Source organism: Mobula hypostoma, chromosome 6, assembly GCF_963921235.1.
Source record: "Mobula hypostoma chromosome 6, sMobHyp1.1, whole genome shotgun sequence".
Lineage (NCBI taxonomy): Eukaryota > Metazoa > Chordata > Chondrichthyes > Myliobatiformes > Myliobatidae > Mobula > Mobula hypostoma.
In genome coordinates, this window is record NC_086102.1 from 179596946 (window position 1) to 179621503 (window position 24558).

General features: G+C 40.2%; 1 protein-coding gene across 3 annotated transcripts in view; it reads left to right on the top strand.

Annotated features, from left to right (window-relative positions):
- Positions 1–22810, top strand: part of fign (fidgetin) — a 96523-nt gene extending 73713 nt beyond the window's left edge. For 2 of the 3 annotated variants that reach the window (XM_063052336.1, XM_063052335.1), the window contains exon 2: positions 16134–22810. In XM_063052336.1, the coding sequence (XP_062908406.1) occupies positions 16142–18406 (2265 nt within the window). In that variant the 5' untranslated portion in view covers positions 16134–16141 and the 3' untranslated portion in view covers positions 18407–22810. Of the gene's footprint in view, positions 1–13987; positions 14173–16133 lie in introns of those variants that run through there. The other variant, XM_063052337.1, reaches the window with a different exon arrangement.
- The last annotated feature ends 1748 nt before the right edge of the window (positions 22811–24558 follow it).

The window sequence follows — 24558 nt, forward strand, 5'->3', positions numbered from 1 at the left end:
CCGCCTTAAATACACCGGATGACCTAGCATCCACAGCCCCCTGTGGCAACAAATTTTCCAGATTCACCACTCTCTGGCTAAAGAAATTCCTCCTCATCTCTGGATGCTAGTTCTATGTAACTGTGAGAATTCATAACTCACCTAATACTAAAGAGGCAAAGGGGAAAGGCAGGGAGATGAGAAGAAACAGAGAGAAAGGCTGATTGGCCACTTCCCTCATTCTAAATGGATTTGTATTTCATGCCTGCATATGGCATGTGTTGTATATAGAATGAGCTTTTATTATAGAGTCACAGAGTGATAGAAAAGTACTGCAAATGGGCCCTTCAGCCCATCTAGTCTGTTCCAAGTCATATACCATCATTGACCTACACTGGAACCATAGCTCTCTATAACCCTCCTATCAAAACTTCTCTTAAATGTTGAAATTGAGCTCTCATCCACCATTTGCACTGGCAACTCGTTCCACACACTCACAACCCTCTGAGTGAAGAAGCTCCCCCTCACGTTCCCCTTAAACTTTTCATCATTCCCCCTTAACACATGACCTCTAGTTGTAGTCCCACCCAATCTAGGATTATAAATCTAGGACTGAGTAGATTTTACAGGACAGATTGTATGATTTTAAAATAAGAATTGTTTATTGCCCTAATAGAGTTATCCAGGGTCTCAAATCTGATTCACCTATGCTTAATTTTGACTTGTTATGTGCAATGCTATGCAAGTTTGACCAGTTTATGTAAAGTATATTTGTCATGGTTTTTATTCACTTGCTCAACCTGATAAACATGGAACTAATAAGATGCACTTTTTAAACAAAATCTAGGGTGGAAATTTGAGGAGTTATTGCCATTTCTAAAACATCCAACTTCAATTCTGAGTAAAGTATGGATATTTGTCTATTATATTCCCATGACTCAGTTTTAGAGTCTGTGATTCAGATCATACTGCAATACTAGAAACCAGATAGATGGTTATTTATTATAGAAAGCCTTTGCAAAGGGGATTAATACATTTGTTTGTTCATTGATTGAGATACAGTGCAGAATTGGCCCTTCGAGCTGCACAGCCCAGCAATCCCCCCCATTTAACCCTAGCCTAATCACAGGACAATTTACAATGTCCAATTAACCTACCAACCGGAGCACCTGGAGGAAACCCGCACGATCACGGGGAGAATGTACAAACGCCTTACAGGCAGTGACGGGAATTGAACCAAGGTCACTTGTACAGTAAAGCGTGGAGCATTTACTAGGAGGCAAATGTGTGAAGTTGTTTTAGTGTTCAAGTAACATACTTCTACAGCTGAATATTGTGGACTATTCATTTTTTTTTAAAGTTAAGCTTCTTATAGAAATCAAAATTCTAAGAATTTTAGATTTTTACATTGCTTTTTTTCCACTACTATTATTTTATTGCAGACTAAGTATCTACTGATTAATTGAAGCAGACACCCTTAAACTGACAACAATATTTTTGTTTCTTTATATATTTTTAAAGAGATCTTCTGTTAATACCCTTTTTCTCCTTCTCTAATGAAGTATTCTTCAGTGGAATTTATCTGCACTTGAAGTGTGTAGTTTAATTCAATGCAACTTCCACACCCATCGATCAGTTTAGTATAATCTATTTCATTTTATTTGTAACTGGTTGCATAAAATATGCACTTGCTGATGTATGATGGGGAAAAATGAGAACTGTACTTATGATGACTACAGTTTAAGGCAAATAAAATGAAATTTGAATGAGTAAATTATTTTGCTTAGAGACGACCATGAAAATGTTTCTTAGAAATAACATGATTGAAGGTGTTCCAGCAAATGTCTTCATTTTGCTTCCATGCAGATGCAATCCTAGGCAAATGTCTTGGGCACATTTATATTGCTAGGGTGCTAAAACATTTGCACAGTACTGTATTTGTCAACGTGGAGCAGAGAGTGAGTTAGTAAATCTGTGGTGTTCTATTAGTTAAGGTTGGGCAGTAAAATACAATTGTACAGCTTGCTAATTACAATGATTATTGCATTTAGTTGGTTCTAGCCACTGTTCATTGGAAGAGCTGTGTTAATACAGCATTTTTCACACCTCTTTCAGAATGTCCCAAAGTGCCTCACACCAATGAATGTGTTTGAAGCACAATACTTGTTGCCACATTTTGAAGATTGGTAGCCAATTTATGAGCTGTGATTTCCCATCAACAGCAAGATAATAATGACCAGATAATCTGTTGCACAGTACTGTGCAAAAGTCCTTGGCACATATACAGTTGCAAGAAAAAGCTTGTGAACCTTTTGCAATTACCTGGTTTTCTGCATTAATTACTTATTAAATGTAGTCTGATCTTCATCTAAGTCACAATAATACACAAACATATTCTGCCTAAACCATTAAAACACAATTGCACTATTTGTTGTCAAAACAAGGTACACCATTTAAACAATCACAGTCTAGGTCAAAAAAGTATGTGAACCTCTAGGTTAATGCCTTTTACAACAGCTATTAGGAGTCAGGTGTCTCAGTCACTGAGATGAGATTGGAGGTGCGGATTGTAAATGTGCCCTGCCCTATAAAAAAGACACAAAGTCATGTTACTGACACAACCTGCTCTACTCAAGAAAGATCTGTTTATGCGCCCCATACCTCGATCAAAACGGCTTTCAGAGGACCTCAGAAGAATTGTAGAGATGCATGAAGCTGCAAAAGTCTACAAGAGAATTTCTAAAGACCTGAGTGTTCATCAGTCCACAGTAAGAGAAATTGTCTACAATTGGAAGAAACTCTGCACTGTTGCTACTGTCCCGAGGAGTGGGCATCCTGGAAAGATCACACCAAGAACATAATGTGCAGTGCTGAAGGAGGTGAACAGGAAACCAAGGGTAATAGCAAAAGACCTGCAGAAATTTCTAGAATTTGCTGAAGTCTCTGTTCATGTGTCCTCTGCAAGAAAAACACCGAAGAAGAATAGTGTTCTTGGAAGGACACCACGGAGTAAAACACTGCTCTCAAAAAAAAACCATTGCTGCAAGTCTCAAGTTTGCAAAAGACCACCAATGCTTCTGGGATAATGTTCTGTGCACAGATGAGACGGTAGTTAAATTTTTTTTGTCAGTATTGCACACCTCTATGTTTGGAGGAAAAAGGGCACTGCACACCAACACCAAAACCTCATCCCAACTACAAAGCATGATGGAAGGAGCATCATAGTGAGAGTTATTCATGCAAGGTAGCTCATAAATATTGAGGAACTGAAACAGTTTTGTATGGAGGAATGGTCTAAAATTCTTCCTCACCATTGTGCTAGTCTGATCAGCAGCTACAGGAAAGATTTGGTGGAGGTTAATGTTGTTAAAGTAGGTTCTATCAGTTTTAAATACAAGAGTTCACATGCTTTTTCCAATCTGGACTTTGAATGATTAAACAGTGTGTTCAATAAAGACATGAAAAGTACAGTTGTTTGTATGTTATTAGTTTATACGGGTTGTGTGTGTATTATTGTGATTTGGATGAAGATCAGACCACATTTTATGGGTAATTGATGCAGAAAACCAGGTAATTGCAAAGGGTTCACAAACTTTTTCTTACAACTATATGTGACTAGAGTGCCTAAGACTTTTGCACAGAACTGTATTTGTCAACATGGAACGGAGAGCGAGTTTGTAAATCTTGCTGGAGCAAAGGATGTTGGCAATGGTGATGGTGGAGCATTGGGGAGGGGTGTGAGACAGGTGGCAAAAAGAAAGAAAGAAAGAGTGGTGCTGGGGCAGGGGGGTAGCATTGGTGCCTGAGCCCCAGCCCTGAGACAGCAAACAAGGACATTTGATTCCAAAAAATTGGTTTATTGGTCATTACAGAATGTCTGTCTGGTGCTTCCTGCTCCCTCTACTCTCACTTCCCCTTTTCCCAATGATGACTCCCCTCTCTCTGTCCCCTTCCCACTCTCAGTCCACAATAGATACCCATATCAGAATCAGTTTTATCATCACTCGCATGTCATGAAATTTGTTTTTTTTTGGAGCAGCAGTACAGTGCAATACATAAAATTACTACAGTTCTGTGCAAAAGTCTTAGGCACCCTAACTCTATATACACAGTGGCATGCAAAAGTTTGGGCACCCCGGTCAAAATTTCTGTTACTGTGAATAGCTAAGCGAGTAAAAAATGACCTGATTTCCGAAAGGCATAAAGTTAAAGATGACACATTTCTTTAATATTTTAAGCAAGATTACTTTTTTATTTCCATCTTTTACAGTTTCAAAATAACAAAAAAGGAAAAGGGCTGGAAGCAAAAGTTTGGGCACCCTGCATGATCAGTACTTAGTAACACCCCCTTTGGCAAGTATCACAGCTTGTAAACACTTTCTGTAGTCAGCTAAGAGTCTTTCAATTCTTGTTTGGGGGATTTTTGCCCATTCTTCCTTGCAAAAGGCTTCTAGTTCTGTGAGATTCTTGGGCTGTCTTGCATGCACTGCTCTTTTGAAGTCTATCCACAGATTTTCGATGATGTTTAGGTTGGGGGACTCTGAGGGCTATGGCAAAACCTTCAGCTTACGCCTCGAGGTAGTCCATTGTGCATTTTGAGGTGTGTTTAGGATCATTATCCTGTTGTAGAAGCCATCCTCTCTAAAATTGTACAAAACAAAAATAATACACTAATCTTAAAATGTTGAAAAGAATGTTTCATCTTTAACTTTATGACTTTTAGAGGTCAGTTCGTCTTCTACTCACTTAACTATTCACAGTAACAGAAATTTTGACCAGGAATGCCCAAACCCTTGCATGCCACTGTGTGTGTGTGTATATATATATATGTGTGTGTGTATGTGTGTGTATATATGTGTGTGTGTGTGTGTGTATGTGTGTGTGTGTATATATATATATGTGTGTGTGTATATATATATGTGTGTGTGTATATGTGTGTGTGTGTATATATGTGTGTGTGTGTATATATGTGTGTGTGTGTGTGTATATATGTATACACACACACCCCCCCTACCTTTGAATCTTCCTTTTTTTTTGTCTTCTTGCTAGTGGATACTGTAAGTCGCTCCATCCCTATAGGCATAATCTTTTTTTTCTCAGAACTGCTGTCATCATATCTGTCTTTTCAAATATGCACCCTTGAGCTCTGTCCTTCCAAACCTTGTACCCGTGTCTAACGAATCACATCAGTCATGTGACAAGGTACTGGAATAGAAGCCCACAGATCCCAGAGTAAAGTCGCACTATGCCAAATGGCAAAATCAAATTCACTAAACCTGATTACTCATTGGCTATTACCAAGCCATTAAATGGTTAAGGAAGGTGACTAGTTGTAATGAAACCTATATGGTTTACAAAATGAACACCAGTCTAAGTGCTGGGGCTCCATTGCTAATGAATGCTGTGTTGCCTTTATCGTCCTCCTCCCCTGCAGACTAGGAGACTTGTGTCTGAGGGTCTAAATGTCTCATGAGTCCAATGTAGAATCAGTAGACTCTACTGAAAGTTGAGTAGAGGTGTTTGATTGGTAGGTGGATGTGCACTGTGGGAGTTGGTGTACTTTCACCTCTACTCACTGAGCTTTCAAATATATTTCAAGTGCCTCAATGCCAGCCTGCGTCTCTATTTTGAGCAGTTACAGGCAAGCAGTTGCCACAAGTTGTTAGGCATATTGAATTTTCTCCAGGGAGGCTTTGAATGCATCCCTGTGCCATCCTGTTAATTCCTTGTCATTACTAAAGCTCAGATAAGGTCTGTTTCAAGAGTCCCGAGTTGGGCATTAGAGCACCATGGCCTGCCCATCGGAGCCAGCTGAATTTAAATAGGGCCACAGTTACGGCAAGGGAAGGAATATTAACATTGGTTTACTTATCCTTCATTGGATTTGGAGAGTTGGCATGAACAATGTGCTTTTCTGGTGCTTAGAGATGTATGCTTTTGATAATCTAAATCTAGAGGATGCAGCTTACTTGTACCTGATTGATCACCTTTTTTTAGGAATTGATCTTCATACAGCAAAATGTTTTGCTTGCAAACTGGAGGCAGTGGTGTATTTCATCTCAAGGAAATAGAAAGTAATGGTAAAGTGCGCATGGGGTCAAGTTGATAGGACATGTGCTTTGCAAGACTTGAGTCTAATGGCCCATTCTCCAAAGCACTTCAGTTAAACAGTCAATCAAGATTTCAAGCTTAGTCACCAAATGTGCATATGCATAAATGTGGTCTATGTGCTGTTCAATGAATCAGGTGGGGTGGAAGCCAAGTAGACTGAAAATAATTCTCTTTTGTCATTTTGATTAGCTCCAGTTCCTGTTTTCTATCTTGAGATGCCACTGTAGAGGGTCTACTCAACCATCTCCTCCAAGTGGCCAACGTGCTGCTTCTCGAATCAAATTGTGAATGCATGACAACTAGAGTTGGAGTCTACATGATACTCATTATGCAGCAAAAGAAATATAGGGAGCAGCTTCAACCACTATAAGTGCCTTTTCTTGAATTCATAAGTGCCTTTAACTCCATCAATGAGAGCACCTGTGGTAAATCTTTCTTAAATTTTGTCCACACAAAGAAGTTTGTCTGTTTTGCATCTGCTGCATTATATGGTACGCAAGCCATGGTTCCAATCAACAGATCTGTAGCATATCCTGTTTTAGTGCAGGCTGGGTCCAGTAAGATTGCTTCATAGCATCAACACTTTTCCCGTTTATGACCTGAGTTATAAGGAAAGATTGAATAGTTTAGAGCTTCATTCCTCAGAACGTAGAAGATTGAGGGGAAATTTGGTAGAGGTATATGAGGGGTATAGATGGGGTAAATGCAAGCAGGCTTTTTCCATGGAGGTTGGGTGGAATTACAACTAGAGGTCATGGGTTAAGTGTAAAAGATAAAATATTTAAGTAACAAGAGATACTACTTCACTCAATATCAGGAGAGTGTGGAATGAGCTGCTAGCAGAAGCGGTGTATGCAAGCTCGATTTCAATGTTTAAGAGAACTTTGGATAGATACGTAGATAGTAGGGGTATGGAGGGCCACGGTCCAGGGACAGGCCAATGGGAGTAGGCAGCTTAAGTAGTTTGACATGCACTACATGGGCTTATTGGCATGTTTCTAACTCAATGACCAAGTCCCAAGAAATTAATAATACTCTCTCTTCCTATCAACAGTCTTTCAACATTTTGTTAACTTAAAACAAAATTTCCAGAAATACTCAGTAGGACAGACAGCAGAGAGAAGCAGAATTGGCCTTTCAGGTCATTGGCCTTTCATAACATTTAGTAAAATAGGTTTCAAGTGTCATGTGAATTCTTCTAAGTGCCTCCAAATAACCTTCGGTCTCTCTTGCAAAGCAAATGTGTCTCTAATTTAAATCACAAACAACCTTCTATGTGACTGTGGCCATGGTCTATTAACTCTCCTTGTTTCTCTCACACTCTCTAGGTCTTTGACACAATTCAGTACACCTCAAAATTTTCTTTTGCGTGTCCAGTTTATTGACACTGCCTATCTTTGTTTGATTGACATGAGAGTATCTGTACAATTAATTTTCTCCCAGGGATCTGTATGTAATCCTGTCCTCTGAGCTTGTCCCCTTTGGGCACAAGTTCAATTCCACCTCTCTTGATTGCATTTGTTTGCTTGTTCTTCTCCCTTGACTCAATGTCATTAGATTGCTTGCTTGTTATGCTGTACTGTATTTGTCCATGTGGAGCGGACAGTGAGTTTATAAATCTGATGGGAGCAAAGGATGTTGGGAATGGTGGGGGTGGAGAACTACGGGAGGGGTCTGGGTTAGGTGGCGTAGGTACAGACACCAGGCAAGGTAATTGGATTCCAAACAATTTGATTTATTGATCATTAAAGAAAGTCTCTGGTGCTTCCCAATCCCCCCCCCCTCCCTTCCCACTCTCAGTCCACAATGGAACTCATATCAGAATCAGGTTTATCATCACTCACATATATCATGAATTACTTTTTTTTTGCAATAGGAGTACATTGCAATACATGAAATTACTACAGCACTGTGCAAAAGTCTTAGCCACCCTAACTATATTTGTGTGCCTAAGAATTTTGTACAGTATTATATGTGCTTTAGTTTCCTCCAGCTAAACTTTGGAGAAAATTAAACCGTCGTCATTGGGATACACATTTCCTTACTCCTGCCAATTGTCCAATTATTCTCTGATTATTAACTTGGGCAAAATTTGTTTGACCTCGATGTTAAAATTGTATACATTCATATCCTACAGACATCAACTCTAACCCTTCTCCAGCCCCCTTCTGACCCTCTTCTGTCTCTCCACTGCTTTCCCGGTTGGATCCTGTTCACAGACCTTCCTAAGCTTTAGTTCTCAGCAGTGCTTGTTCCATCCCCACTTGCTCGTAACTCTCAGGCATGCAGAGTGGTTTTGGATACAGGCCATGCTGAATGTCAAATATGAAGTCTCATCCATTTTGAATTCTTCAATGACCTTGCTCCTTTTGGATTTCCCCAACCTTCAGCCAAGCAATCTACATAAAGACTTATTTTGTGACTGGCAATATGTTCATCCCTCTCTCATTCAAAGATCTGAAGTACAGTTGTTATCAAAGAACATATATATCATGTAACCTTGAGATTTGTCTGCTTACAGACATCCACAAAGCAAGAAACCCAAGGAACCCAATTTACAAAAAAAAGACCAAAACCACTGCACAGAGAAAGGAGAAAAAAACACAATCATACAATTGCCCCACTATTTACAGAAGTGACCTGAACAAGTTAATTTTAGATTTCTTTCCATAACCCACCTCCACCCCGCCGCCCCATCTCCTGCTTTCCTCAAGCCTCCTTTAGTTTACCAAATCTTGGTAACTCGTCCTAATATTTGCATGATTCGTACTGCATGAACTGACCTGTCAGTAGTGAATTCTTCTTAAGCCCTTAGGTCCCAGTGGAGCATAGGCCATCGATGACCTCCCGTCTCCATCCTCCTCTGTTCTGAGCCAGTTTCTTGAGGGTGGACCAGGAGTGTCCCTGTCGTATAATTTTGGCCTTGATGTCTCATCTTCATGTGCTCTTTGCATGTCTCTTTTTCCTCTTCCCTTGGGGATTCCATTTTAATGTTGGTTGGCTTCCTCAAGGTATGGCCGATCCACCTACATTTCCATTTGTATACTTAATGCCTTGGATTTGGAAAGAAATTCAGCCAGCATTCCAGATGGTTACTGTAATGTGGAAGCAGGTTCACGGACTCAGTGAGTGAGACAAAAAACACCGATTACGAGTAAGCGTATTAATCATTTATTTACGAACAGTAAAAGATTCGTCCAAACATCTAATTCCCTGAGTTACACAAACTACAAAACTAAATATTCAACAGATGCTTAGCAAAGAGTGCACATGGGCCTTCTAAGTCTGGATTGTACCTTCCCTGTAGTTCTTCAGCATTAGTCATGACTTCAGTGTGAAGCGTGGCCTGGGAACAAAAGGAAAGAGCAGCCAAGCTCCTGCATGTGCTATTCTTATACCCGAGACATGTGAAACCAGAAACTGGTGCAGTGGCACACAAGCCAACGAATGGGAAAGAGCTGCTGCGTCCTTCAAACAGGCCACGCGATGACCGGCACGATGGAAGAGGCTTTCAACCGACAAGTAAGCTAACCCCAATGTAATAGTTACTGAAGAGCGTTGTAAAGTGTAAAAAGAAGGGATTTTGTTTTAGTTGTGGTACCTTCTATGAATAGCTTGTGACATTTTCTATAAGTGCTTCTGCATCAACAGTAACTGTTTGGGTAAAGCTACCAACATCCATAGAACAGTAAGAATTTCTAACTTCCAGAAATAACAAAAACATTTTTTAAGTTTCGTTATGCTGAAGAATTTAATTACTTTTTTTTTCCTGGCTCTCTGCAAACAACTAGCTAATTTCCTAATTGTATTAGTAACCACTGATTCTTTACTGTATTGCAACTTGCAATGTCAATGCTTCACAACACAACCTTCCTTTGATCTATACTGCATGTTTCAAGGCAGCATGAGATGCCAACGTGATAACGTGAGGTCATCAGACTGCTGCCTGTGATGGAGGATTTATTAGTAGCACCTATGGTGAGCTGTATCTGCTCGAGTTCTTCGTGTGAATAGGAATCCACAATACACCAGCAATGTGCTAGACTTTATGTGATATTAATATTGCGTTGTGTAACCATGGAATCGGATTTACCTTGTTTAAATTTTTTTCTTTAGTTCTGTGGTTTTGGTTTGATTACTTACTGGCCCCCTTATGATGTATTCACAGTTTTAGCGTACAAGAAGGCTACACATTTTGGGGCATCGCAATCTCGCCAAACAATGCACACAGCAGAAATGCTTGTGATTATGGATCTTGACCTCTATTTGGAGAGTTTACACCTGACACAAAATCTCACTGAGTGCAGCGCTTTCTAAGTGTTGCTTTTTGCAAGGGAACTAACTGAGAATCGAATCGAGCAATTTCCTCCTTAAACTTGCCAGTCACTAGTTTTGATATTTTATCACTTTTCTGCACATTTATTAACTATGCTGAAAGAGAATAACATGTCTAAATAGTGGGCTTGATGTTTGTTAAGCTAATTCTGTGTGGTTTTGATATTACATGTTAAAGTATTCTGTAATATTAGTTTAATAGCTGAACCAGGAGCACTGTCAATCTGTCCTTCACTTCCAAGAGACTTCACTGAGAAGCCCCACCGTGTAAAATGCAACCACCCCAACCAGTGCAAAGAGGCTGGAAGCTGACTGGTACACCTGAAGGAAGAGTATAGTTTTTTTTAAAAGGCTGTAAATAATTAATGAAACACAAGGATCAGTTTTTGTCTGCTTTATAACATTTGCAAGTTGATGGTCAGTTGCAATGTTTGCACATTCAATTGGCTACTAGTTTCACACAGCAGCTTATTGTATTTTTGGTATGCACTTAACAGCAATAATTGCATTGAATTCTGTCTAATTATTTTGTAAAATACTTGATTTCAGTATTGTCGATTAACTCAATTTTATACAAAAAAAAGTGAATTTTCCGCATTGAACAACTTAGAACATTAGAATCTGGCCCTAGACAATGAAACTTTAGTTTGATGTCAGGACTATTTTGCAAGCTACTGGTTACAAAACAGCTTAACATTTATAATCGTGGTGAACTTGTTACAGGTTTTTTTTTAACATGCTGGTTTATTGAACATAGTTACTTAATAAGCATCTTTAGTATTGTAAATCGATGAAAACAGTAATGAGTCTGATGAGCATGAATTTCAATTACAGTGCTCTCCCAGCATAAAATTCTTTTTTGATGATGGTGGAATCCAGCTACAAGGCATCATGAGAACAGCCCCTCTGTGTTTTCTTTCAGCTGTTCTATAATGAATAGTGAATTGTGCAAACGGCAGTCCAATTTACGTGGTGGGAAATTGGATGGACATACTGGAGACGCAGTCATGTTTGCTTAAAAATGGCAAAGAATACAGAGATTAATAGTACTAAATAAGGTCAGCTTTGTGCTGTTTGCTCACCAAGTCTGGGTGGTGAAAATATTACTTTGTGTTTTCAAAAAAAAAGACTTGTTAATCCTGTAAAAATGATTCTGAACATTGCTTACCAGAATACAGGAAAATCTTATAAACTATCCATTTAAAAAAAAGAAGCAAACTTCATGCAGCAATTTTTTGTGTGCTTTGCTGGAGATTGACATTTACAAAGCATAAAGAATGTACTGTAAAATCTTGTAGGTTTTTTATCATTGAGAAGAAGGTTCGACCACCAAGCGCTGTTAAATTATACAAAAGTGCATTCTTTGTGAGTCTTTTGAGGTGCTAATCAGTGGAATGTGAGCCGAGGCCCTCGAGCCAGTCAGAAACTATTTCATTATTGGTATGTTGTGTAATCAAACTGGGGCAAAAATGATGCTGTAGACATTCCATCCAGTTTCCTTCTAAACTAACAACCTAAGTGTGATTTTCCCCCCCCCCCCTTGTTGCATTCAAATGTGTTTGATATAAACTACAGACGGGATCTCAGTGATTTAAGTCAATAAGGATGAACAACTGTTGACTGGTGCACACGGAGGTGACAGTTTTTTCCCCCCACTGTCAAATTGAAGATTGGATATTACATTCAGGCTGCATTTGCAACCCCAATCCAATGCCATCTTCCCCCACCAACTGATAACCAGGGTTCCTTTGCTGACAATGAGCCTCTGCCTGCCCTGACGCAGAATGAACTTTGGTCTTCCTGCACAGAAGGCAGCAAAGCATGAGTGGTTAGTTTCTGGCTTCTTTTACACGAGCTGCAAGGCTGCTTTAATGCTGCCAGAAGCTCCGAAATCAATTTCTCAACAGTTGACCGTCTTGGGATGATTTGGGAGTATGCACAGGACGGGAATACAGCCAACACTAAATTAATAATCTACCAGCCACCCCCCCCCCCCCCCACTATGGATCACTTGTCTACTTTTTTATTTGTTTAAGTGTTTATGGTAGCGCTGATGTGGAGGAGAGAATTTTGCACATGGGTAATACTTGTGTCCGTAACTTGAAATGTTTGCAGTGAAGCTAGACTTGCAAACAGTTCTGTTTTAACCATATCCACAGAGAATGGGCCGAGCCTTTCAGCCACAGTTCAAGCTATGGCTGAATGGCTTCAAGTCAGTCATTGTAGTTCATTTTAATTTTCTGTTTCTATTTTATTTAACATCTGATGTTGCGGGATTGCATCGGTACCTGCTGTAGACACACACTGTCTAGAGAAAAGCCTTATGAGATTGTCGTCGGTGCCTCCTATGCAAATAAAATCAAAATAAAATTAAGTAATTTGCCCCAAGATGTAACATAATCTGCAAATGCAAGGTGTGAAAGTGTGATTTGAAAGAAATGCTCTTCTGCCTGAATTTAAATTGAAATCTATTAGCCTTAGAGAGCAAGTTCCTCAGCTACATTATTCTTCGTTAACATCACGGATGAAGTGGGCGGGGTGTCTTGGTATTTAATTCTAATGTTATTAGCCAACTACATTAACACCATTAATTCCTGTAGTTTGTGTAAAATAAACTCCAAGCACACAACCAAGTGAGTAATCACCATTCTGCTAAATATTTATAATTAATCTTAAAGAAGCCTATTAGTCCAAGAAATAAAATAACAATCAATTTGGAGCCATGGCCCTTAAGAATCACAAGTAAATTTTGTTGGGCAACATGACTAATAGTGAACTGTGGCTGTTTCTAATTATTTAATTACAAGCACTAATTGCAGAGAAAGTGCAAGGGATTTTGACAGAATTGAAGCTGAAGTTCAGTATCCTCTGTTTATTCATAACGTGCAAGAAAAGCTGCCTCTCATGGCAGTTGCACATTAAGGTCCAAAGAGTAATACTGATTAATTATTTTAGTGTAAAATCACTGACATTTAAGCTGGTTATTGTGTCAAGTTCTTGATGAGCTGATAATCAAATAATTTTTAACTAATTCCCAAGCTTCACAAATAATCACCGAATCAACGGTTATGTTCATGCAGTGTATGTGTAAGTTCAATTATAGAATATTTATTTTTGTTATTTGTTTTTAACTTCAGTGGGTGCTGATGATATTGTCTTGACCTTGCTGCAATGAAATATTCTCCCTACTCATCCCTGCATTTTTCAGCCAGCGCGCATATTCTGTCTTCTCATTTTCATACATTGCTTCAGTGCTAAGTTAGAAGCGTAACAAGGGTGCCAACTATATTGTGGTTTTCTTTGAATTAAACCCAGTAAATTAACACAATTAACAAAGCATCATCCTGTTAATTAGCTCCCAGAGTCTGGTGCAGTGGTTTGCTAATGCCGGGGAGGGTGTCAGATGGGAATCGACATGCTGTTCTGTTACCAGGCAAACAGTATGTTGCATTTGTTTAGTAGAGTACAGCTCCAGCAGCCGCATCTGATGCCTCATCCAGGCTGTGAACAGCTAAAGAGAAGGAGGAGGAGAAGAAGAGGGGGTGGGAGCTGTAAAGAAAAGGCAGTAATAATTCAGAGTGGAGCAGTGCCACAGATGCTTCGATTCAACTGGGCCTTTCCCTTATCACAGAATCTGTGCCAGAGGGCAATGGACTGTTTGTGGAAAAAACACTTTTGGTAATATGATCGAGATTAAAGGAGCCTGTTGATACAGCTGCAGCAAACAGTAACGTGTGCCATGCACAGGTAAGACTTAGCAGAGAGTTAGATGACACTTTGGGGGTGAGTCTGTGTATCTAGGGATTTATGGGAATGAAGCGAGGCATTATTGCACATTGCGCCGTGGATCTCGTGCAACCTTAAATATCTCTGCTCAGCTTCACAGTGCTTGAGTTTGTGTGAAAATGGCAGGATTATGCTGCCCGGTGCCTTTTGTACCCTGAAGGCTGCTAAAGAAAGAGGACTGGCAGACAAGTGACACTTGCTTTTTCAGAGCATCGACAACAGGACTAAGAAGCAAAAAGGGCCAGTTGTAATTCATGCCGAGTTGTAGGCTTTGTGTGATGAAAGCGATGGAGCGCTGCCTGGAAGATTGCTTTGCTACACTCTGTGAAGCAGATTTGAAACTGTCTCAGACCACTCAGATGAGAGTTGGATTAGAGAATGACCTGAAATGTCTGTGTCATATTGTTCTGCACAGGGTGTATTATACCACGCTAACTAGATGTTCGGTATAAAATCAGAAAGGTATCCTAGCAGAGATATGTCAGCTGTGTCTCATGTTTTATATTAGAAAGAAAACGGAAACTGCATTAAGAAGTGACCAGCAACTCTCTTGCCTTTGATTGCTTTTTCAGTAACAGGCTCTGCTGTGAGATAGGATCATTAGTGTAGTTTTTGTAAATTAAAATGGCAAATGTAACATTACTTCATACTAGAAAATCACCATGAATCATTTTGCAATACATTTATATATAATAAACATGAGAGAATGAGAATTGTTGACCGTTTTTATTTCTGATGTTTATACCACAGTTTCTTAAAATAAATTCACTACAAAAACCCACTAAAATGGTTATGCAAGCACGGAATAATTTATAAGGTTAGATGTAATTTAAACACTACAATGGGTGTGCAAGCACGGAGTAATTTAAAGTTGGATGTAATTTTAAAACACATTGTTCCCAGTGGTTGAAGACACAAGTTGAAAAAGGTTGCCATAAAAATATTATATTCGTTTGTTAAATCTCTCCTGAGGAGATGTAACTTGTTTTCCAACCAGGAGTGGGGTTTTGGTCACATACATTGTGCACTTGTGCTGCTGACCGTCATCTCCAAGTACCTGCCAATCATCACGCCCGTGCTGAGCACTGGAAGCCTGTGGCTTCACCGGATTCAGTAGACTTCAGCCTCTGTTACAAAGAGTTATATACTTGCGGAGTGGGTAGTGTTTAGAAAACATCAACTCTCTAGGAAGGTTGTAGAGGAATTCTTAAGCTAATACATTGAAGAACCCTTAAACTGATATTATTAGCGGTGAAAGCACTGCGGTCTCATTGGTATTGAGATGCGGTATAAACCTGCGTAAGCACTTAATGCTACTGCACGTCAGTCAGGAGCCCAAGCATCGAGCAGAATGCTGGAGGAACTCAGCAAGTCGGGCAGCATCTGTGGAGGGGAATAAACAGTCGATATCCAGGGTGAGTCCCTTCATCGGGATCTCAGCCTGAAATGTCCTGATGAAGGGTCTTGGACTGAGACATCAACTGTTCGTTTGTTTGTTTGTTTATTTATTTATTTATTAAGATTCAGCATGGAGTAGGCCCTTCCGGCCCTTCGAGCTACGCTGCCCAGCAACCCCCTCCCCCAATTTTATTCTCGTCTAATCACGGGACAGTTCACAATGACAGATTAAGCTACTAGCTCGCACACCTTTGGACTGTGGGAGGTAACAGAAGCACCAGGAGGAAACCCCACATGGTCACAGGGTGAACTATAAATTCCTTACCGACAACAGCAGGAATTGAACCTGGGTCGCCTGCACTGTGCTAACCACTTCAGTAACATTCCCCTCCATAGATGCTGCCTGACTTGCTGAGTCCCTCTAGCATTTGTGTGTGTGTATGTGTGTTGCTCAAGATTTCCAGCATCTGTACTTTTGATTCCAAGCATTGATTTTTAATTGAGTGAACTGTTGTCTTTTGCAGGCTTGAAGATGCAGTGGACCCCGGAGCATGCCCAGCCTCTGAGCCAGTGGCCGGAACAGCACTTTGACATCTCCTCCACCACACGATCTCCAGCCCATAAAGCAGACGTGTTCAGAGGCCACCTGCAACGCACCTATCAGTACGCCTGGGCCAATGACGATATCTCTGCACTGACTGCCTCAAACCTGCTGAAGAAATATGCAGAGAAATATTCTGGCATTTTAGAAGGCCCCAATGAACGATCTATCTTGAGTAGCTATTCGGAGGGGCCACCAGGACTGGTTAATGGGCGGAAGACCGAAGGCGAGGCTTGGCAGCCTTCAGTGAACTCGGAGGGCGTGTATCCCATGAGTTGTGTCCCGGATGTCATAAGTGCCGGCAAAACGGGAGTGACCACTGCCCTTCCACCGACGGATGCTTCCGGAAACATTGGGAGCTCCCCTGGTGTGGCCAGCAACCTGCCAGAGCCGAGCTATTCCAGCAGTACCTGCAGCAGTCTCCATTCTGGGCTCCCACCGGTTGGTGCATCTCAGGAATATGCCACGGCTTACAATGGTTCTTACTTGCATTCGAGTTACAGCAGCCAGTCAGCCCCAGCACTTCCATCACCTCATCCGTCTCCTTTGCACAGCTCCGGGCTTCTACAGCCACCCCCTCCCCCACCGCCCCCTCCCCCTCCCCCTTCCCTAGTCCCTGGCTACAGTACAGGTTCCTCCGGCACTGTGTATAATTATCCTGCAGCTAGCTACCCCCCACAGACTCCTGTTGGCCCCGGATACAGTCCTGGTGCAGCCCCGCCTCCCTCTGCTTACCTGCCATCAGGTATTGCTGCCCCAACACCCCTCCCTCCCACCACAGTACCGGGTTACAGTTACCAGGGCCATGGCTTGCCGCCGATTGCTCCATCTCCGCTCAGTAACAGTTCAGCCAACTCCCTGAAAAGAAAAGCTTTCTACATGGCAGGGCAAGGAGAAATGGACCCCAGCTATGGAAATTACAATTACGGACAACAGCGGACTGCTCAGAGCCCCATGTACAGAATGCCAGATAACAGCGTTTCAAACGCGAGCCGGGGAAATGGCTTTGACAGGAGCGCAGAGTCAGCACCTCTAGCGTTTAAACCAACAAAACAGCTGATAGTCAGTGATCAACAAAGAAAATTCAGCAGCCAGTCCAACAGGGCGCTCACGCCACCTTCGTACAGTGCTGGTAAAAATTCCTTAGGACCGTCGAGATCGAGCGACTCCTTCGGAAAATTCACCTCGCCAGTAATGAGCGAACGCAGTGATGAGCACAGGCAGCTCCTCCCACACCCACTACAGGGCCCAGGCATTCGTGCAGCTACCTCATCTAACCGGCCAGCTGATGAACAGTTAAAGAACACTGACTCAAACCTCATTGAACTTGTTACCAATGAAATTATAAGCCAGGGTCCTCCACTGGACTGGAGTGACATTGCGGGACTTGAAATGGCCAAGGCGGCTATAAAGGAGGAAGTGTTATGGCCTATACTGAGGCCTGACGTTTTCACCGGACTCAGTGCTCCACCTAGAAGCATCCTTTTCTTTGGTCCTCAAGGAACAGGCAAGACGTTATTGGGTAGGTGCATAGCTAGTCAACTAGGTGCCACCTTCTTTAAAGTCAATGGCTCAGCACTTATTTCCAAGTGGCTGGGGGAAGGGGACAAAATCATTCAAGCTTCTTTCCTTGTAGCACGCTGTCGTCAGCCCTCTGTCATTTTCATCAGCGAAGTTGATTTGCTTCTCTCGTCCCAAGTGAATGAAGAGCCCAGTCCCATCAGCCGTATTAAAACAGAGCTTCTCATGCAACTGGACACTTCAGTGACCTCTGTGGAGGATCAAGTTGTGGTAATTTGTGCAACCAGTAAACCCGAAGAAATAGATGAAACTGCTCGCAGATACTTTATGAAACGACTTTTAATCCCATTACCTGACAGTACAGCAAGGCACCAGATGGTAATACACTTGCTCTCACAACACAACTACTGCCTCAGTGACAAGGAGATCACACTGATGGTGCAGCGTACAGAGAGCTTCTCTGGCTTGGATGTGGCTCGACTGTGTCAGGAGGCAATGGTAGGCCCTCTCCACGCCATACAGGGGACGGACCTTTCAGCCATCATGCCTAATCAATTGAGGCCAATCACTTACCAGGACTTCGATAATGCTTTTTGCAAGATCCAGCCAAGCATTTCCCAGAAGGAATTGGACGTGTATGTTGAATGGAACAAAATGTTTGGCTGCAGTCAGTGATAATCCTGTGCATATTCAGTGATCATTGGTCACAGTGATGTGCTACGTAGGGATATGAAACCCCTTTTTCAGTAGTATTACAGTTGAAAAAGGTACTGAGGAGATAACAGTGACCTTGGCAAAATGACTGAAAGTCAGGGTAAACTTGAAGGAAGAGCGCAAAGTCAGAGCTACTCAAGTGTAAGCTGCATACGGAAGAGCTTATGTTGATATTCAGTTCTGCTCAAAGAAGACGACGCTCACCAAGGTGCAGAGAAAAGTGGGTTGCTTTCAAAGGACAGGAGCCCTCTGTGTTGATTCCATTCTGCTGTTCTTGAGATTCAGTTGCTGTCAAGTGCCTGAAGTGGTGCTTTATTTTTTTTTGTTGCCTCACAATTCAGTTGGTGGCATGTGCTAATACAAGAGCTGTAACTTTTAAACAATTTTGAACAAGATGTTTATTGAGAAATGAAAGGTTGTTATAGGAGGTTGCTAGCCAGCTTTTGCCATTCTTAAGGACAACAGTATTCCTCAAACCTGTCTGTTCTGCAGTATCACCTGAGAACAGTTATAGCAGGGTATTGATAATCTGGACCTTAATTTTAGCAGTTCAGTTCTTTTAATGTTCTGTCCGCAAATACTCAGGAAAGTGATTGTAATTTGTACCTCAAAGGAATGTGTTGAAAGCACTATGTATTGCTGAGAGTCATAGGCTGGGTTTCTCATTACTAATATTACTGTATGTTTACCTCAAAGAAATGAATAGCGAGGAGATGACTTTGAATGTATCCAGGTTTATTCTGAAGTGGTCTGTCAGAACCTTTTACACCGTTCAGCTCTTTCAAGCCGAACAGAAGGATGAATCCTTATTGTGAAAGTGATTGCTTTCCAACTTGGGGGTAAATTCAGCCCAAGCTCCTCTTTATCTTAGTGAACTTTAGCAACTGACAATGTTTGTAATCTTACAGTAGCTGCAGTACCCAGTCAGGAGGTGCACATGTCAATTGAAAGCCACTTTAATAATTAAGTATTTGGGGAAATAATTTTTCATGTTCTTTATTTGGTGATTCATTACTATGTGAAAGGCACACTTAGTTGTGAACTATGACTGTTGACCTTCAAGCCTCTTGACGACTGGTTACAGTTGTAGCTTCTAGGTTATTGAGATGGGGGTTGGGAAGGGTTCCTTGTGTCAAAGTTGGAAGGTCATGGGTCACAGAGCTACATGTGGCAGGCAGTTGGCTGGCTGCAGGATAAGCAGTAGCTAACCACGAAAATGTGTGCAAGATTTTCAGTCTGCTCTAAGGAAAACTAATCATCTGTACTCAGCTTTGGATTAATTTAACCACCATTCCTCATAGATGTGCTGAAACCCAAGGAGGAACTATGTCCTGCTTTCTGTTCTACCTCAGTTTTGTTATCTTCTCTCTGAAAGCAGATTATTAGAGGGTTTTTTTGGAAGTCAGATTACACTTTGGTATGCTAACCTGCAGAACAAGTTTCTGTGAGCTGCTAACTTTCCCTCAAGTGAGCTTCACGTTTCTCCCTTCTTCAGCCGCACATTCTGCGGAGTGTTCTTTCTGGAACAACTATTAGCTGGCATGTGTGGCATTTTTATCACCCCTCCTGTGTTGTCTTTCTTTTTATCCTTTAATGCTTTATGTGCAACTTTTTTTTTGTTTTTGACAGCTGATTGATGTTGGGTAATGTCTCTGAACAGGAGTAGCTTAGGTTGCAGCTGCCCCAAAGCTTGTGACTGCATGAGGAGAACAGTCTCGCTCGCTGCTGAATGTAATGTTTTTTTTTCCAATTCTTTATTTTATACAGTTAAAGAACTGTTGCAAAGCACTGGTACTTTGTGTTGCCATTAAATAATGTAAGTTTAAAAGCATTTTTTTTAATCTGCACTGAAAATGCCAAACTAGAAGATAAGGATGTTAGGTTTTGCCCCATGTATTAATTTTGTGGGGAAAAAAGGCTCATTTAATTAGAATTTCAGAGCATCATTCTCACAATTTTTTTAAATGAACAGCTAGAGTCTAAAATCAATATTTCTCTTAAAAGTTTGCCAATGCACTGTGCTGACCCTTTTATTTTTGTTGTGTTTAGGTTAGCCATTACTTTTGGTGTCTGCTTTCAAAGTAGATTTTTATTTCAATCTTGATGCATTTATTGGAAATGATGAAGTGAAACTTAATTCAATAATTCCGGCTCACCCTCCAATTGGAAGAACTAATAATGGGTTTTAATATTGTCTTTAGCTTGGGTTCTTTTGGAGTAAGATGGAAGTGTAATTATGGACATCAGTGCTGTGGGCCATTCCACCTTAATGTGCCACTTAAATGTGACATTGTGCAGCCATTATATATCCAAACAAGCTTTAAAATCAAACATTTCATACAATTTCAACCAATGCATGCCACCGGACCACAGCTATTAAAATTAGCATGGGCTGTCCACATGTGTTTTTTTTTATTCATATATAGTCTTGTGAATGTAAAGTGGAAACCAAAACGTGGTGGAAAATATAAATTTTGTCCCAAATTAAAATTTCATATTTTATCTTTTTTTAATAAAAACTTTTCCAAATTCATATTGAATTTAAAAAAAAGAGGTAAAAGACCAGCTTACATGTTTAGAATTTATTTGTTCCAGAATTTTCTTAACAGCCTGGTATTTCTAACAGTAATTTAAATTCTGGCCGTCTAAACTAATTAGCAGAATGTGAAATTAGTTTTATTTGTGAAAGCTCTTTAGTCAGCACTCATGCTCTTGAAGTGTAAATAGGTTTAATGTTGTGCTGGAGGTCATTCAGTCAGAGATGCTGGAGTGTGTCAGGCAATGAAAGTCTGTATTATGTTTTTTGAGTCATTGTTAAATTTTACACAAACAGCTAATAGCACAGAGATAGGCAGCATTTAATTACAATGGTACATTCTACCTCCTTCTCCCCACCCCACCCCCAGCCCTAAACAGTTGTTCCTGTATCAGCACACAGTCCTTGCCTGTCATTTTAAATTCTTCTCCGTTCTTAAACGTAACACTAGTATTGTAGCACAATACACAGCATTGTTAAAGGCAGTTCAATTTAAAATGGAAGGATGGCACATCTGAGTCCTTATGATAGCTACAATGCAGGCGGTTTGGGTCAGTCATGCTGCGGGACTGAGGAAAAATGAAACGATACAACTGAATGTTCAGTATTTAAAATAGTCCTACTGAAGTGTTTTGAGCACAATCATTCATCATAAAGCTACTATTGTGAAAGAGCTTAAAAAAAATTATTTGCGATTTTAGCCACTCAGAATTTTCTTTTAGCCTACATCTGTTGTAAATTCAAACATTGTTGCATTCTTTGTAACCATTTCTACCTCATTGCTACATATTGTACATGTAGTATTTATTATTTTATGTCCTTTTTGAATGTCATGCATTTGTAAAATAAGACTTGTCCTTGAACTTGGAACAGTCTACCTCAGAAAGACTGTCATTACACTGAACAGTATTATCAACCTAAATGATAGGAAGCATTAGAAAAGTGTGGCCGTGTAGATAATGCACACCTACTGGTGGTATTGTTGGACTGGAAAATGTTACTGATGACCAGACTATTTCTGTAGGATGTTTGTTACTGTATACACCTTTTTATGTAGCCGCACACGCTACAAATAATTTGTGTGTCATATTTAATTCTGGCCAATCAAACAATTGAGGATTGTGACAAAAATTTTAAAAAACACTTGATCCCTAAAGTAATTTTTTTTTAAAAAAGGAAATCCTTCAATATACAGTGTCATAAATTATAAATATTTTCAGCAGGTTTTAAAATATGTACATATTATTTTGTATCTGCTGAAACCAAATTAAGTCTTTCCCTCATGGTGTAAAGACTCTCTTCTATCATTTAGGCTGCACAATATCATTGTTTTTTTATATAAAGTCAATTAATTCACATTTGTGAATATTATTTGTGTAAATGAAACATTTCTGGTTTAAACTTTTGTTTCAGTTGCTGATGTAATGGGATCATTATATGGTTGAATGTATGTGCATAGGAAACTGCTTTACAATTAAAATTGGTGATCTCGACTGAGTTCCTGAAATCGTTGCAATGCATTTTGTCCTCATTGGTGCAGTATCATTGTAAACTTCTGCATCTCAGTCGTAGGAAGTAGTGAGGCACTGTAGACTGAAAATTCAGTGCTGAATCCTATTATATTATCTAGCCACATAGAATCTTTCTTTTCATAATTACTTGCTACCACAGGGAAATTATTGGAGTAAATTTTCATATAGAATAACTAGTTTAAGTAGTGACCATTAAAAGAAAATTTGTGGTTCAAGGCAGATATTTTTATGAAAAGTTTTCTCTATTGTACAATTTGTTGTATATGGCTATGCTACTAAATATGGAAACAGAAAAGAACAAGCATACCTCAAATAAAATTCTGAATATGAAAGATTGTGGATTTATTTTTCCTTCACGGAAGTGCAAGGCTGAGTGATGCACGAAGCAATGGAGAAGGTGCAAATTATCTTCTTACCAGAAGCAAAAATAATGAAGATTCAAAGTATTCTGGCCATAAGTATCAGGATTAATACCATCAGCATACGATGTGAAATTTGTTAACTTTACGGCAGCAGTACAATGAGAGGGAAGGGGTGAAGTGCCTCTCTGCACCTTTTTAATCTCACCCCTTCCCTCTCAGTCCTGAAGAAGGGTCTTGCCTGAAAAGTCAACTGTTTACTCTTTTCCATAGATGCTGCCTGACCTGCTGAGTTCCTGCAGCATTTTGTGTGTGTTACTTTTGATTTCCAGCATCTGTAGGTTTTCTTCTGGTTAACTGTTAAATTAAATAAGCAGTGCAAAAATAGATTTTTTTTTAAAATGCAGTGAGGTAGTGTTCGTGAGTTCAATGGCCATTCAGAAATCGGATGGCAGAGGAGAAGAAGCTGTTCCTGAATCAGTGAGTGTGTGCCTTCATGCTTCTGTACTTCCTTCCTGATGGTTCAAAGAGAAGGATACATCGCAGTCTGCCACCTAATAATTACTTATCAAGGGAAAATCAGTTCCAGATAATTCAATCACTATGAAAATCGGGCTATGAAAGTCTATGTTCCTTTACATGGATGAAAACTGAGTCAAATTTAGTCATTTCAGTGGCCCATATGCTGAGTTAATTTGGATTTGGCTGGTTTGTCCCTTTAATAAATGGTATGGAACATATACAGATGGAAATTTTTCTGTATGTCAAAGCACTAGATTTCCACTTATCAGGACAGGTGATGGATGAACATCTGCTATTCGTGCCTTGAACCAGTGCTGCAAAGGTAGATCTTATTGTTTGCATTTGTAAGCTGTTTGACTATTAATAACATTTTATTTAACCTAGTTAGATAATTGGTCGCAATATTTCATTCTGAACCATTACTGTTTTCTAGAGCAATGTGCGTAAAAGGACATTTAATACTTAAACATACAGGGGCAAAAAAAAAACACGCAAGTTTTCCCATGACATCGAGTGTTCATTCAGTCCCTGGAAATCTAGTGGTAAGCTTGCATCCATGTTCCCTGGTGACATTGGAATGCTGATCAGCCTGGGGGAGGGGACGTGCCTGCATCTGATCCCTGCCAGTGTAGAGGTGAGTATGTGTCTGTATTCCCTAGCGGCTCAGGCAGACGGCTTTGCTGACCACTGAATAGACTTTACAAATATCTGCATTTTGTGTTATTTCCGTATTACCGAGTCAAATTCTTCACAAATCTGAATATATGTCTCAGAATACTTGACATGCACTTGCTCACTTCCAAGTGTAGTTCGATCTAAATCTTGATGAAGCAGATTTGCTGCTGAGAAATGGGGGGAGAAAAGTTGTTTTTTTTTAAAAAAAAGACATTCTGTTTATAATAATGAGCATTGTCACGCGTAAATTTGGTTGCGTCCTGGGACGATTAGTATCTGTTGTGAGGAAACATGCCGGCCTGAAAGCAGGGTTGTGTCTCTACTTTGTGCTGAGACATTTCCATTGTGTCGCCGTTCATTTCTGATAAACTTCTGACAGTTCCTGTAGTGGCCGCTTCAGGTTCATTAAAGTGTAATTAATTAATGATTTTGCTGCTGATTGTATTGTTTCACGAAAAAAAATCTGCTGCCCAACAGTGCGTCTCGCCA